Source organism: Aotus nancymaae, unplaced genomic scaffold (genome assembly GCF_030222135.1).
Source record: "Aotus nancymaae isolate 86718 unplaced genomic scaffold, 86718_ANA_hifiasm-v0.15.2.pri h1tg000006l, whole genome shotgun sequence".
NCBI classification, from domain to species: Eukaryota; Metazoa; Chordata; class Mammalia; order Primates; family Aotidae; genus Aotus; species Aotus nancymaae.
Window position 1 is genome coordinate 5,349,273 of NW_026988417.1, and position 15,832 is coordinate 5,365,104.

The 15,832-nt window shown below is 58.4% G+C and overlaps 1 protein-coding gene across 2 annotated transcripts in view; it reads right to left on the reverse strand.

Annotated features, from left to right (window-relative positions):
- Positions 1 to 15,832, reverse strand: part of SORCS2 (sortilin related VPS10 domain containing receptor 2) — a 571,039-nt gene that overhangs the window by 38,665 nt on the left and 516,542 nt on the right. For both annotated transcript variants that reach the window (XM_064365545.1, XM_064365541.1), the window contains exons 11-14: positions 15,663 to 15,765; positions 9,160 to 9,236; positions 3,041 to 3,132; positions 2,196 to 2,303 (exon numbers count right to left, since the gene is read on the reverse strand). In XM_064365545.1, coding sequence (XP_064221615.1) covers positions 2,196 to 2,303; positions 3,041 to 3,132; positions 9,160 to 9,236; positions 15,663 to 15,765 — 380 coding nt within the window. The remainder of the gene's footprint in view (positions 1 to 2,195; positions 2,304 to 3,040; positions 3,133 to 9,159; positions 9,237 to 15,662; positions 15,766 to 15,832) is intronic.

Genomic DNA, 15,832 nt, shown 5'->3' on the forward strand with positions numbered 1-15,832 from the left:
CCAACCTCCCCGACAAATGAGGGGACACACTGGCCCTGCAGATCCTGGCCTCACCCCTGTCCAGGCAGAGCCCAGCCTCACCCCTGTCCACAGAGCCCAGCCTCACCCCTGCCCAGGCAGAGCCCAGCCTCACCCCTGTCCAGGCAGAGCCCAGCCTCACCCCTGCCCAGGCAGAGCCCAGCCTCACCCCTGTCCACAGAGCCCAGCCTCACCCCTGTCCAGGCAGAGCCCAGCCTCACCCCTGTCCACAGAGCCCAGCCTCATCCCTGCCCAGGCAGAGCCCAGCCTCACCCCTGCCCAGGCAGAGCCCAGCCTCACCCCTATCCAGGCAGAGCCCAGCCTCACCCCTGTCCACAGAGCCCAGCCTCATCCCTGCCCAGGCAGAGCCCAGCCTCACCCCTGTCCACAGACCCCGGCCTCACCCCCATCCAGGCAGACCCCAGCCTCACTCTTGTCCACAGACCCCGGCCTCACCCCTGCCCAGACAGAGCCCAGCCTCACCCCTGTCCGGGCAGAGGCCAGCCTGGGCGGGGTGGGCAGCATTGTGCCAGCTGGGCAGTTTCTTTCCAAAACCAGGCCTGCTCCCCACTGCCTGGAGCTGTGTCCCCATGGCCTCCTGGGAGTTGTGTGCCTGCTGGGGAGGGTGGGGCACATGGAGGGAGATTGGGGCTGGGGTCAGGCATTCTTGGGGGCTTATCTTTGTGGGCACTTGTGGGACATTCAGAGGCCAGTAGAAGACGCAGTTAGGGTCAAGGGCGTGAAGGCCCATTGCCAGCTGGAAGGGAAAACTCAGGGTGTGAACTGATGAATGAGCCAGGCCAGCACTTCCTGCTGAAGCCACAGCTAGAGAACCAGTCCCAGGTCATAAAGCCACACCTGCCACAGAGCACACGGCCACTCCAGCCGAGTGGGCAGGGGTGAGAACCACAGTGCCCGACTATGGGAACGGGTAGGGCAGGGCCTGCCTGCTCCAGAAAGGACAGAGAAGAGGACGAGGTGTCCAAAATCCAGGCATCCGATCTCCCTGAGCCCCGCCTCGAGGTGGAAGAGTCATGGCTGCCGTGGCAGCTTCTTGGGGCCACTTTGGCAAATGACCATGAACTCTGCTGGCTTCAGTCATCACACACACGCTCTCCCACGCTGAAGCATTGTGCACGTGCTCTCAGCGCTCTGGAGGCCAGAAGGCTGAAACTGTGGGTTGGCAGGGCTGAGCTCCCTCCAGGGCCTCGAGGGGAGGAGACTTCCTGCCCCTTCCACCTGCAGCCAGGCGTTCCCGGACTGGCAGTTGCTCGGCTCCACCCCTGCCTCCTCCTCCCAACCTCCTCCTGGGCCTGTCTGTACCCTCCTGTCAGGACAGTCACTGGGTTGGGGTCTGCCCTACTCCGGGGCCTCATCTTGGCTTGATCACATCTACAGTGACCCTATTTCCAAATAAGGGCCCATCCACGGTTCCGGGGGGGACATGAATTTGGGAAACTCTATTCAAACATCTCAGGCATCGCGGTGAAAGGCAAGAAGAGGACATGGTGGCCTACTGTGCCGCAGCACGGGGTCGCAGGAGCCGCTAGACACGCAGGCCCCGCCCAGTCGTGAATCAGCTGGGCTCTCACGGGTGCCCACGGTTGAAGGTACCCAGAGGGACCTTCACTTCACTGGCTCCTGGGGACCACCTTCTTCCCCACTGCAGCCTCGGCGGTACAGTCAAACCCCGCGTGTCCCCGCTGTCCTGCACGTCTCTGCTCCTGGGGCAGAGAGGCTGCGAATGACAGAGGCTGCTGAGGCCCTTTGTCCCTCACGGTGCCTTGTTTGGCCCAAGCTGGGGCTGAGCAGAAGGAAGTCGGGCAGGGCCAGTGCGGCAGCCTCAGATCCCAGGATGGGTGACAGGCAGGTCACAGCCAGCTCCACCCTATACTCACCTGTCTGGGTGTCAGGCCCTAAGCCTTATGACCTTCATGCCATATGGCTGAGAAAGGTGCCAACAGATAGTAATACTCATGACATGATCACCAGCTCGAGAGGTGCTGTGGCCGTGGCGGAGCCGGCCTGGAGCCTCGGTCCTGCCCTCGCCAGCCAGGGGATCTGGGGCAGGTGGCAGATGTCTCGATTCTCAGGTGGCTGGGGGGTGAAGGACACGGTAGGCCCAGCACGGCCTGCCTGCCGCCGCCCAGCACGCACTCCCCTGTCCCGGCACTCACGTCATGACCAGCGTCTCGTCCCCTGGCTCGCTCAGCAGCCCGTCCACAAACACCGAGGTGCTGGTGAAGTTGTGCGTGCTCCAGGTGAGGCCCTCGTCCACGCTGAACCTGCGGGAGAAGGGTGTCGGTGTCTCCGGGTGGGCTGGGGTGCTCCCTGTGTCTCCTCTGCCCCGCGGGTCCTGCTGGTGGGCGGGGGCTGCAGCAGCTGCCTCGCGTATGCAGGCGGTCTCACGTCTGCTCGCCCACCTTCCACTGCAAGCCCTCAGACACCCTGCAACCCCTGAATGGCCCCATCCACGGCCTGAGCCTGGCCCGGGGGTTGCCAGGCCCAAGGCAGGGCCGGTATTGTAGTGCCACCAACTTGCAGAAGAGTAAGCTCTTTTTCAGACTACAGTGACACTGGCAGCTGCCCCAGCTGTGCCTTCTGGGTCCCGAGTTCACGCCTGCCCTCCATTCCCCATGAAGGCCGTCAGCTGCCAACCCCTCTCACCTGGGCACGTGCTGCTGACTTCCTTGTCTGGGTCGCCTGGTCCCAATCCCTGCACGTTACTAATTCCTCACCTCCTCAGGGAAGGCACCCCTGGCTCCCCAGGCAGGGTGGGGCCTCCCTCTGTGCTGTCTCCCGAGGGCAGGACAAAGTCCACCCAACGACCTCTCAGGAAGGGTTTGTGAGGCGTGCCCCAGCCCGGGTCTTTAGAGTTTAGTTCTGTTGCCCTGTAGTCCTGTGTCCCCGAGGGGAGGACATTCTGGGGAATATTCTTGAGAGGGTTCCCAGGTGGAAAGAAAGAGCCCCGTCCCACCCCACAGCCCGCCTGCCCAGCCCCGGGGCTAGCAGACGCCATTACTTGAGGATCTTCAAGGGGATGGAGGTGTCTTTGATGGCCACGATCACCCCACCGTGGTCCAGGTACAGGATGTGATGCTCTTCCTCGAACACCTGCAGGGGATAGTGGGGGGAGGCTGAAGGCGGGGCCCTGAGAAGGTCGGAGGTCGTTCTAGGCTGAGTTGCACCTGGGAGGGGGGTATTCAACGTGCAGACGGGGCAGGGAGGGGGCACTGGCAGAGGCCAGGGCTGGTCTGAGGGTTCCCTGCCTGTCCCGGTCCATCATGTCCTGGGCCATCCCCAAGCTCTCCCAGCCCACGTGGACTCAGCACACCCTGGATGACTGAATGGTGAACAGCAACTTCTACCTATTGACCCGAACAAGGAAATTGCAAAGGAGCATGGCATGCGGCCCTCTATGTGTAAAAACCCAGGAGCACGGCCTGTGGCCTTCTCTATGTGAAACCCATGCACAAACAGTGCCAGCAACATGGAGATGCGGAAGAAACAGCAGGACTTAGAAGAACATTTAGGATGTATAGCATCAGTCAAAGCAAACCTCAATTTGACATGAAGACTCAGCTCAAGTGCCATTTCCTCCAGGAAGCCTTCCCTGATGCCAGGCTGGGTGGGGAGCAGCCTCTGGGCTCCTGGCCCTGCCCCAACACTTACTAGGCTACATTGTCTCTTTCAGCCAAAGCTCCTCAAGACAGGGCTGCTCTGAGCCTTCTGTGCCCCGCAGAGCTCAGCCGAGACCTTGGTGCCCAGGGAGTGTGTGGAATGAATAAGTGAACAGTGAATGAATGACCAACCACCAGATCCCCCAGGGACAAAAGAGTGAGTGGCCTGGACAGGGCTCCCATGGAGGAGACATGGAGGGTGGCCTTGCCTGTCGGCCAACAGCCCCAGAATGGGGTCCCACTGTACACGTGAGGATGCTGAGGCTCTGAGGGGTGGACGGTACGCCAAGGCCTCATAGCTGGAAGGTGGCAGAGCCGGGTGTGGCTTCAAAGTCACACCAGGACACGTGGGGCCTGCCCCAAATCTCCAGTGAACACGCAGGCACAGGCAGCCAGCACGTGTCTCAGCACTGCCCAGCAAGGGGGCTGCCGTCTCCACCACGTTGCCCCCGCCCCATACCTCTCCTCCTCGAAAGTGGCCCCCTTTGCCCTCCCACCCTCCTCCCATCCGTCTCCCAGGCCTGTGGCCCACAGCAGGGCACAAGCAAGCCCAGGAAGGGACAGAGGACAGCCCCCCCAGGCACCCCCACTAGGGCCAGCACGCTCATCTGTCTCAGTGCGCTCGGAGTCTCGGGGAGCCCTGGGGGGCCGTGGACATGTCCACCTGAGCCAGGCTCCTAAGCCGGGGAGGCGCAGCTGTGCAGAGCTTCCGGGGATACACATGCAGCAATTTCATGTGTTGGGGGTGGGATAAGTAAGGAGGCTCGGCTGACCCCTCTCAAGCAGGTGTGGAGCCTAATGAGGTCGCATGTGCACTGTCCCCAGGGGGCTGAGCTGGGGGCACCCCAGGCTCTAGGGGGACATTCCAGGGCAGCTAGGGAACAATAATGGGGACGCTGAAAGAGAAGCACCTGCCCTGTCTTCCCTCTGCCCCTCCCTGTGGAGTATCCCCTGGAGTTTGAATGCTGGGGTTTCCAGGAGCCAGCAGGAGGGCCCCAGGGAGTACATGGACTGAGGCCCTACGTTGCAGGAACATGAACCCCAGCAGACCCAGGTGGGTGCCGGCAGGCCACGCCCTCGGCCCCGGTGTCCAGCAGGTCCCCTGACTCCCATGCCCCGCAATCCCACCAGAACTTTCCAATGCTCCGTGACCCTTGGAGTCAATCCCGAATCCTACCATGGCCTCAGGTCCCCATAGGAGGGACCTCTGCTCACTTTGCTCCTTTCCCCAAACACACTCAGGCCCTCAGCACATGCCGCTCCCGCCCTGCAAAGCCCCTCCCCAGGCATTTCCCCTGGTTATCAGAGTCGGCTGGCATTGCCCACAGCTCATAGGAATTCTCCAGGAAGCACGTTTGCCTTGAATAAAGAGGAGAGGCTCCTTATGAAAAATGATGGGGGTGGGCAGTTGTGTCCCAAAACCTTCCTCCCTCTTCCTGTCTCCCCCCTCCCTCTTCCTGTCTCCCCCCTCCCTCTTCCTGTCTCCCCCCTCCCTCTTCTTCCCTTCTTCCTCTTTTCTCTCTCTCCTTCCCTCCCTTCCTTCTTCCTGTTTAGAGTGGGGGTCTGTCAGGTGAGGCAAAATGACACAGGGGGTGGAACCACCAGGACAAAACAGGACTGAGCCCTTCCCTGGTGGGGGTGCTGCTGCCCATCAGGGACTTGCCAGATCCAGGCAGCCACCTTGTGCCCATGAGGCGAGATGCACACAGGATCTTACTGAGGAGCAGCCAGGCTCTCAGATTATTCTCCATTTTCCAGAGAGACTGGGGCTCAGAGACACAGTGACTTCCCTGAGGCCACATAGCTGGTGACTGTCAGATGCCAACCCCTGCCCCTTCCATAGGGACTGTGTCTGCGGGCATCTTGCCCCCACAGAAGCAGGGACACTCTTATGGGTGATGGGGTCGTGGGCTGGAGTGGGGACTCAGAGTTAACCTGGGGGCTCCCCAGATGTCCCCCAAAACTCTGTGCTCCTGCCTGGGTTCACAGTTCTGTCTGCCCGGGGGCAGAGTGTGGGCAGGGGAATTGCCATGCCTGGGTCCTCTGTCCCGACGCTAGCTCAGGAAAGTGTTTGAAGAAGCACACCACCTACGGCTACATTCATAGAAACTGTTTCCTGGACAAGCAAGCTAATGGCCTGTAGGCTTTCGGGTGTCACAGGCACAGATTTTGGGGGACTACGAGGAAGAACTTTCCACAGTTCTCCTCCCCATCCATCTGCCCATCCCACAGACCCAGTGGTCCAGGGCCTCTGTTGGGGGTGCCGGCATGGATGCAGGCCTGGCCCCTAAGAATTCACAGCCTAGGGAGAGACCCCCACAGAGGCAGACCCTCCCCGCACAGTGACAGTGTGACTGGGTACCAGCAGCTAGAGAGGGACCCTGTCATCTCCACCCCCAAGCCCAGTGTTCAGCCCAGGCCCTGCCACAGGACGAGGGGCTCCGCCAATGTTCTGGGGACAAATCATATCTCGTTTTAAGGAAAGTCCAACTCGAGTCAGCGGGCAGCCCAGGGACGGGTTCACAGGGCAGGTGGAGCTTGGGGAAGCCTTCGGAGGGGCAAGGGCATCACAGGAAGTTAACAAAGGCCTGGAGGTCAGGAGGGCAGCTGTGTCCAGGGAGCCGGACTCGTGTGGCTGGGGCTGGAGCCCTGGAGGCACACGGGGAGGTCCTGGGACAGACGTGCAGCTTGGAGGCCGGTGTAACATCCAAGGCTTGATCGGGGAGTTACAAGAGCACGTTCCCTTTCGGAAGATTCCTTGGGCGCGGGGGGAGACGGACCAGAGGGGCATGGGCTCGTTAGAGGCTCCCACACTGATTTAGGAGGAAAATGAATTCCCAAGTAAAGGGCTCCTCTCCAGGAAAGAGTGAGCTCTCTTTCTTGGGGAACATTCCAGGAGAAGCCAGCCTTCCTCGCATGAGGGGTCTCAGGAATCATCCGAGGAGAAGTGAGTCTCCCTCGTGGGGACAGCAGTGGAACCCCTGTGTGGCCAGGAGAATGGTGGAGATCACGCTGGGTGCTGTGAGGCTGGAGGAGAGGGGCCTCTTGGTGAAGCTCACCTGCCACGCCCGAGCACCATTCCCCACCCTTTTAGCCCCCTTCACTGACTCCACCAGGGGCCTAATCGGCTGCTCTGAGGGTCCCCTGAGGGAGACGGGGCTGCTGAACTGCAGGGTGTGGTGCAGTGAGGGGACAGTGGGCTTCCCAGAGCCTGACAGTCCTGGAGTACAATTTCCCTTTGGTACCGAGCTGGCCCCCTGAGCAAGTGTGCACCAGGGCTCTGCACTGGGACCCCTGGACACCTGTCCCAGCCACCCTCCTCCCCAAGCGCAGGCAGGGGGTCGTTGCTGCGACCACCCACGGAGAGACGAACAGGTGCCTTCCGGCCATCCCGGGAATGACATCTGCTCTCATTAGCTTGGGGCTCTGGGTAAAGGTGGCTCCAGGGTCTTCCAAACCCCACCAGCAGGGCTGCGGGGTCTTCAGACATCCATTGCTGTGGTTTCCAGCGCCTTGACCGAGCAGCAGGGCTGGGTGGGGAGAGCAGAGTCCCTGGCCCCCCTTCATCCTTTTCCTGCCTCTCCCACACTGAGTTTCAGCCAGGGGCTCCGTAATGTTTTCTGGCTTTAAACAGATCATGGTCCGGAGCTCATGTTTTTGAAAGGTTATGTTGATTACACCAGATGCACGCTGGCGTTCCGCATTCGTGTTCTGAGACGCATCTCAGACGCATCTCCCATGCATCCCTGACAACCTGCCTGCCAGAGGGACCGTGGAGACTGCCCGGGCTCACTGCCCTGCCCTCTGTGCCTCTGTCTCACTCTGGCCCCGACTGGGCATCCTTCCTCTCCAGCCCATCCCAAGAAACTAAAAAAAAAAAAAACCCACAGGCGCATCTCTCCGTCCCCTGCCACACACACAGGCCCTCTCCCTTTGGGTGCCAGTCCCGCCGGGCGATTCCCTCTCCTGCCCCGCACCCCGCCGTCCTTCGTCCTTTGGGAGGGGAGCACCCGGCACTGCTGTGACCAGGCCTCAGCTCCGCGCTTTCCCAGGCGCTCCTCCTTTTAATTCCCACATTCCCAAGTTTGAAATCGAAGCAAATTGCTCGACCAAAGAGGCTGCTGCAACTGTCTTGTGATCAGTTTCTATAAAATTAGAAAACCTTCTATTTCACCCTGTCTATTGAGTCTAATACGGGGGAAACTTCTCTAATAAATGGGCAGATGTGACCTTTAAGGAACTTCGGCATGTTTCACTAGCTTTAGTGAAATAGAAATATTAAAATACAATAAATCGCTGTTGCCCTTTTGAAAATTCCATGTTTCTTGCATATTTTTTAAAAACGTCAAGGCCTTCCACCCAGGCTGCCGGTGAAGGTGGCACGTTGGGGTGGTCACATGTGCCCAGAGCACTGCTGTGTGGGAGGGGGCTGTGGCTGGGGTACTCAGGCGTGTAAAACACTGACCTAAAACAGAATGTCTTGTCTGGAAGGAGAGAGTCGCATGTAAGTTTGATTCATTTCCTCAGTATAGAAGGCAGACACTGCCACTCCATGAGGTTGGCAACTTCAACCAGAAAGACCATGTCCCCCTGATTGGAAAGGAATGGACAGTGCACAGTGAGGAGGGGCCCCCTCCTGGAGTGGGAAGCTTGGGCTTGGATCCTGGAGCTACCTGGACCTCACAGGACACGTGGCACCAACCGGCCTCCCTCGGCCTCGCTATGTCCACGCCCTGAGGACACCAGCACCTTCCCCTCTGGTCTGCAAATCTGAGCTTCGAGTGGGGCTGCACAGAGCACAGAGACCCTGACCAGGCCGTCCTGCGCTGCTGGAGTGGCCGCTCCCTACGTAAGTGTGCCCCTCCTTTCCTTGCTTCCTTCTCTTCTCAGAAGTGCCACCTCAAGTCATTACCCTGGGACAGCCCCCAGATACCCCGACCCAGACTCACGATCACCCCCACAACCTGCTCCTCCCCCATATCCTCTTCTGCTGTGCCCAACGGTCCCTGCCAAGAACCTAGAGTCCCCTGTACCCCTCTCCTGGCCTCTCTCTGGGCTCCTGAAAGAGTCCCAGTCAAGCCTCAGAAGTGCCGCGTGGCCTCCTGGCCGGGACCTCCTCCCCTTTCTGTTCCCTGGCATTTATCCCCGTTTCTCAGATGTTCGCAGTGACATGTCCGACTGTGGAGATGTTTCTCACGTCTGTCACTCCCCATCAGTGGCCATGGAAAGACCAGCTGGGTGGTTCGAGCCATCTGCCTGGACTTGCTTTTCAAATGCAGCAGATGCACATCTGCTAAAGTGAACCCTGGACCAGCCACGAAGGCTGGCTGCAAGACAGGAGACGTGGCTCAGAGCTTCTCTCGCGGAGCCTCTGGAATGGACGGGATGACAGAACAGAAGTGTCTCCTGAGGGTCACGGCTGAACGGGGCGGGGGTGCCGGGCACCTCCCGGCCAGCTTACCTGCCGCCAGGTATGCCCGCAGTCTGATGTGATGTACATTTCTTCTTTATATTCCACCAGCTGTGAGCCCAGGTTACCTGATCCGAAAGAACAGGGGCAGCACTGACCCTAGGATCAACCAACTTTCACAAGTCTGAGCCCTGAAATATCCCCAAGCCATGGTGGCCTGTGTGGCTCCATCTCCCCCACAGACCTGCTGTGCTGGGGCCCTGGGTCCAGGTCTTTGCAGGGGAAAATCAGCCCTGCCCAAAGACAGCCACATTCAGGTGACTCCAGCAGAGGCCCTGGGCAGGCAGAGTTTGGTGCCTCAGAGAACCCACAGGTGTGGTCCACGAATAGGAAGCATGCGGTGTGGCCAGGGATAGGTTGGAGAGGACGTGGGCCGGGTGGGCCAATGTGGGCTCATGGGCAGCCCCTGTGGGGCTTGAAAGCAGGGCAGGACATGGCTGAGTTTGCATGTGGAGACAGCTCCTGGGGACCGGGTGCAGGGAAGCCTGAGGCAGGTGCAGGAGAGAAGGCAGGTGGGCACGCAGCAGGGCCTTACTATCTGCTGGCCGGATATTTGGGAGGATGGTGAGGTGGGCACCAAACCGACTGTGGGGGGCAGAATGTGGTTCGGGTTTACTGGAGCCCCAGCACCGGGCTGATTGGGTCCAGCACCAGTCTTGACGTCCACTCGGAGGGGCTCAGACTTAATGCCGTGGGTGGTGTTAGAATGGGAAGAACTCACGCCCAGCATCCAAGCCAAGCTCATGTCACAGATGAGGAGACTGAACCTGCACGAGGCTCCTATAGAAAGAACGATGGCCACGCATGACAGCATGAGCACCAGGACAATCCTCACAGCCTCTGGTGCTGCGCCTGGCCTGCCCTAAACGGCATCCCGAAACGGCTTGAACAAAGGGATTTCTGATGAGACAGAATTGGGGCTTCCGCTGCACCCATGACTGTGGCAGAGACGGGGGTCCAAATCTCCAGGATGATGGGGACCCTGATGATGGCACTGAAGCTGTTCTGGGGCCCCAGAGGCCCCGCCCTGGGTGACTTGTATGTCACTTGCCCTTGAAAGCTTTATTTAGGTGGCACTTTCAGAAGTACTTTATCCAGGGTCAAGTTTAGAAGTCTGGAAAATTCCAAAGGGGATGGAATGTCTTCAAATAGATAAATTAAAAGTGAGTTCTAAGAGTGGCAGAGTGTTTGTGTGCCTGTCTTCTTTTTTGAAGTTCACTTACCTACCTACTTGTAAATCTACCCATCTACCTACTCACCCACCAACTTATCCATCCATCTATCCATCCACCCACTCACCCACCCACCTATCCATCCATTCATCCATCCATCCACCCACTCACCCACCCACCTATCTATCCATTCATCCATCCATCCATCTACCCACTTACCCACCCACCTATCCATCTGTCCATCCATTCATCCATCCATCCACTCACCCACCCATCCACCCATGCATCCATCCATCCATCCACCCTCCCACCCACCTATCCATCCATCCACCCGTCCACTCATCCATCCATCTATCCATTCTCCCATCCATCTTTTATTAATCTATTACCCATCCAACCAGTCATCCCTCTATCTACTCACTACCTCTTTCTCAGCTCCACCACTCCCTCCTTCCTGCATATATTCAATGGCATTTGCTGAGTGTCTACTATCTGCACAGCCCTGTGCTGAGCTCAGGGGAGCCTGAGCTGAATGAGCCATGGCCTCTGCTCCCTGAGGGCTCTGAATCTAGCAGAAGAGGGTGGCCGTGCAGGTGCATACAGAGCCAGGACTGTGGACCCATGAGAAGAGCCTCAAGGAGAGACTGAAGCAGGAAAGAGCTGACCAGGGCTGGCTCAGGGAAAGGCAACAGGGTGTCCAAAGAAGAGGGAGCAGCCCGGGCAGAGGCATGGACCCGGGCAGGTGCAAGACAGATGGGCGGGGGGGGCGGGTGGGGCAGAGGTGCAGGCGTGGAATGTGGGTACCGCTGGACCCGTCTCTTCTCCTGTGTGGTGTGGTGCCTGGCAAACAAAAGGTGCTGCGCAATGGCTACTGAATGAATGAAGTGAGTGAGGAGAATGAATGAACAGAACGAGCAGCAGGGAGAAGAGAAATAGGGGCGCCTTTTATCTTTCTGCTATCCCAGACGCCAGCCGCCGCTCCGGGACACACGTATCACACGCAGAGCCGGGCAGCGAGTGTCGCTGTGTCAGCACACTGAGCGGGCCAATTTGCAGTTTGTAATTTCAATCGTGCACACGTCTGCCTTTTAAGGAATGCTATCTGTTTTCCTTGCTCTGTCCACCAAAGCTGTCAGGCTGCCAGTCACCTAACAGTCGGGGGAAGGAAGGAGGGACTCACGGAACACATCGCAGGCTGTCAGAGTGGAAGGGCCTGCAGGGAGCTGAGGCTGACACCCTCATTTTACAGATGGCAAACTGAGGCCCCGGGTGGGGGGAGGTGACGAGGGGAGAAGCTTCCCTGCTGCATCCCTGCCCGGTGTTCTGGTGTCTCCTTGGGCCTCCTTCCCCCAGGCCCAGGACCCCTGCCCTTCCTTGGTGCCAGCAGAGTCTGGTAGGAGTCAGTGCTCACTGAATGCGCCTCCTCTCCAACCTTCCTCTGCCCCTGCAGCCAGAAAACAGAGCAAAGCAACACACCAAAATCTACCCCACCCACACTTCACCAAGGAGGACCGTGGGGCAGATGCTAATGGCTCCGAGAGCAGAGGGAGCACCAGTGATGACCAAGACACAGCCAGGGCCCTGTGAGTGGGCTGCCGCGTGGTCCTCCAGGGGCTGCCCATGATCCAGAGGGGCCCGGTGAGCATCCACAGGGCTGGGGGGGCTTAGGTCGGCTCCCAACCTCACCCAGGCCCCTCAGCCAGGCCAAGGGCTTCTTGCCCACACATCTAGACATGTCCTGACATTGACGAGCCCCTGACTGGCCAAGTCACCAAAAAAGGGACTGTGCTGGAGAGGGCTGGGGCTGCATATAGCTCCGAGACTCAGTTCCCTGAGCCAAGCCGGCACAAGGCAGGCTGCAGTGCTCCCAGCTCCAAAACAGCCCCTCAAGGCTTCCTTGGCTAAATGCGACCATCACCTCTGCCGGGGTTAGGGACAGAGAAGTGTTTGCTGGCCTCTGCTCCATGTTGGGTCCCGAGGACTCATGTCTGGACAACCAGCTGGGACACAGACCAGTGACCAGGATGGGGCAAAGGGCAGTGCAGGGAGCAGGCTCCATCACCACCTGAGGTGCCCACAGCATCTGAAGAGCAGGTGGGGGGTGGCACCCACTTGGCACTCTTTGGCTTTGTAGGGGAGGCACATGAGCCAGAACAGGAACCTAGCCAGAAGTGGGTCTGCCCTGGGCATGGAGAGCAGCCTTGGCAAGGGGTCAGTGGGAAGCAGCTGGCCACCGGCTGTACAGGGCCCGGGAAACCTGGCACGCTGGGAGCCCTGAAGGTATGGAGCAGGAAGCGCTGACCTCACAGAGTCTACCTCAGCGTGAGGATTCCTAGCCTAGGAATTATTGAAAGGATTCCTAGCCTAGTTTATTGAAAGGATGAAGATGAGGTCTCCTTCAGAGCCATTCACTCCAGCACAGGTGCACTCGGAGGGGAGCCAGCCCTTCAGTCCTGCGACACACCCAGTTGGGAAGAACCTGCCACCGGCCCCTTTAGCCATGGCTGAGTTGATTTCTGGGCTCAAGTTTCTGTCATTTCTTCTCAAATCCATCCCCTTCTATTAATAGTTGGAGCCACAGCTCCCGTTTCTGGGTCCCTCTGCATTCTGGCCTCTGCAGGCTGGACCTGAGGACAGGCTCGGAGACTGGAATGCATCTACTCCAGCTCGAGACCCCAGCACTGCACTCCCCGACCTCCGCCCTGCACATGCGGTGCCCTCCCTGTGGGTTGGCTTGGCAGATGCCCATTTGCCCAGCAGGCTCCGCCCAAACCTCAGGGCAGAATCGAGTGCCCATACCCTCGGTCCCTCTGGACCATCTTATAGGAGCTTGGCGTCAGGATGCGTCTGGCCCTGCGGTCATCGTCCCTTTGCGCCTCTGTGTACCTGAGCGGCTGAGTCTCATGTCCCTCATTTCCAGCACCCGGTGCCATGCCTGGCATGGGGGCGGGGTGTCCAGCGTCCCCTCAGATGACAGGACAGCCTGGCAGAGCACACCTGCCTCGGAGGGTTCCTGCCTTACCCCGTCTCATCCTGACGGTGGAGGTTTTGTCCTCTCATTTTGCAGATGAGGAAACTGAGGCTCAGAGAAGTGCAGTGAAATCCCAAAGTCCTACAGCTGGGAGGCGTGAAGCCTGGGGCTTATCCCTCTCATCTGCCTGCCTCCGGGATGGAATTCAGGAATGAATTCCTGGCAGGGGAGTGACCCCGTGGAAACAGGTGGCCATCACCTCGAGCCGCCTTGCCTCCGACGGTGCAGCCGCATGGCCTTGAGACCTGTGCCAGGGCAGGCAGCCATGTCGGGCCAGCAGGTGTGAAGCCCACCCACGCGCCTTCTCCTCCTGCTCCCAGCAGGTGCTCAGGACTGGAGAGGGGGATGGGAACAAGTGACGTATCAATCAGCCCACCCTGCACGGCTGGCTCCACCTTCCAGGAAGGCCCCGGCCAAGACTGAAGGGAAGCAGAATAAAATAGGAGTGTAGCCTCCGGCCCTTGTAGGAACAGTGGGAGGCAGACGGGGTCGGGGGAGGCTGTGATGGACACCCCCACAGCGTGAGGGGGCTGCACTCGGTGCGCTGTGTGACTCCTGCATAATTCAGGGATGCGCCGATTGATGCCGAGGGACTGGGAAGCTCATCCCAGGCTCTCGGGGCCTTTGAGCAGTGGAAACATTGGAAGCTACATCTTTTGTATTTTGGTCAAGAATTTGGGGTTTTAGCCAATCAAGGTGGTACATTTTAAATGCTCCGTCACTGAGAAGCCCATAGGACTGGGGGCATCTAACATGGGTGGAGAGCTGTCTGTGCGTGGAAGCTGATAGGCAGTGAGCAGCTTGACACTGATGCTGATGGGCTGCATTTTCATTGATCACTGTGGGAGCAGACAGAGGCTGTCCACATGGGCTGTCACTGCCTAGGACCCCAGGCACGTAGAGTGCACAGAGGAACTGCAGAAGCTGAAGGCTTTGTTCTCAATCCCCTCTCTTCCCAGCTGTGTCACTTCCCTGTGGCAAAGCCCCAGCCTCCTCAGACAGGCCAAGTCTCCACCATCAGATCCAGCCCTGCGTGTAGGCTTCACCTCCAGCCTCTCCCTGCACTCTGGTCTGGTCCTTTGGGGTCCCCATGCTCCCCCTTCCACCCAGGCCATTCCTGCCATCACAACATGGCCACTCATTCACTTGTCCCTTCACTCACTCATTCACAAACAGCCTTGGAGGGCCCACCCTGGGCCAGGCCCCAGCTCGGTGCTGGGATATGTTGAAGGGTCAGATGTGGTGTCCAGCTCAGAGTCTGGGGTCCACATCCATATGGTCCTTGGCCATTGGCCACAAGGCCACCCCCTCTATGTGAGAGATGGTGCTGGGGAAATGGAGGGATGGGGTCCTGGGTTCAAGAAGTGTGAGCTCTGGGGCTGTGTCTCTGCATCCAGTGTCTGCAGGAGACGCTGCCTCTCCGACTGTCACAGACCCCATGTGCAACCTCTGCGTCCAGTGTCTGCAGGAGACGCTGCCTCTCCGACTGTCACAGACCCCATGTGCAAAGTCTTGCCTGGCTCCTCCACACACCAGCCAAGGGACCTCAGACAGGTGGCTCTACTTTGTATTTTGAATGGCTCTTCTAAAACAATCAACCTCATTTTATGGTATTGTTTGATTAGTACACCGCGATTATTGGAGGTTCTAATTTAGTGGAAGAGACAATCACAAAAATTATAGTTTTGGTTTTTTAAAAAAGTGCTAGTTGTATACTTGTCTTTCTCTCCTAATAAACTAGAACTTTCTTCAGGGGCCAATAAATATCAACTATGTTACAAATCAGCCATCCATTGACCCACCCACGCATCTATCTGTTTATCTATCCATTCATCATTCACTCATTGTCCATCCATCCATTCATCATCTATCCATCACCCATCATTTATCCGTCATCCACCCACCCACCCATCCATCACCCATCCACCATCATCCACCTGTCATGTATTATTTATCCATCCATCCATCCACCATCTATTCATCATCCATCCAGCCATCATTCATCTACCATCCACCCATCCATTAGCCGTCATTTATCAGTTCATCTATCCATCCATCCATTGATCCACTCTTCCATCTATTCATCTTTCTATTCAGCCAACATATATCATATGCCCACCCTGGGCCATGCATTCACCTCTCAGAATTTGCCATGAGAGCTGAGCTTCCTGCAGATGCAGTGGTACTGAGTATGGCCTCAGGCCCATGACCATCCATTTTTACCCTGGAGACTGGAGGTACTCTTGGACTGTAATGGCACCTGCCAGCCACCTGTGATGGCAGCCACCTACCTGCACCCATGATGAGGCCTGGGGCGGTGTCCTTGGTGTGCACAGTGCCCGATACATAGGGGTTGTCCGCCCAGCGCAGGTGCAGGTGCAGGTGGCAGTCTGGCTGCAAGGAAGAGAAAGGAAGCAGCTGTCAGCACGTGGGTAGGAGCATCCTTAGGAACACTAAGCCT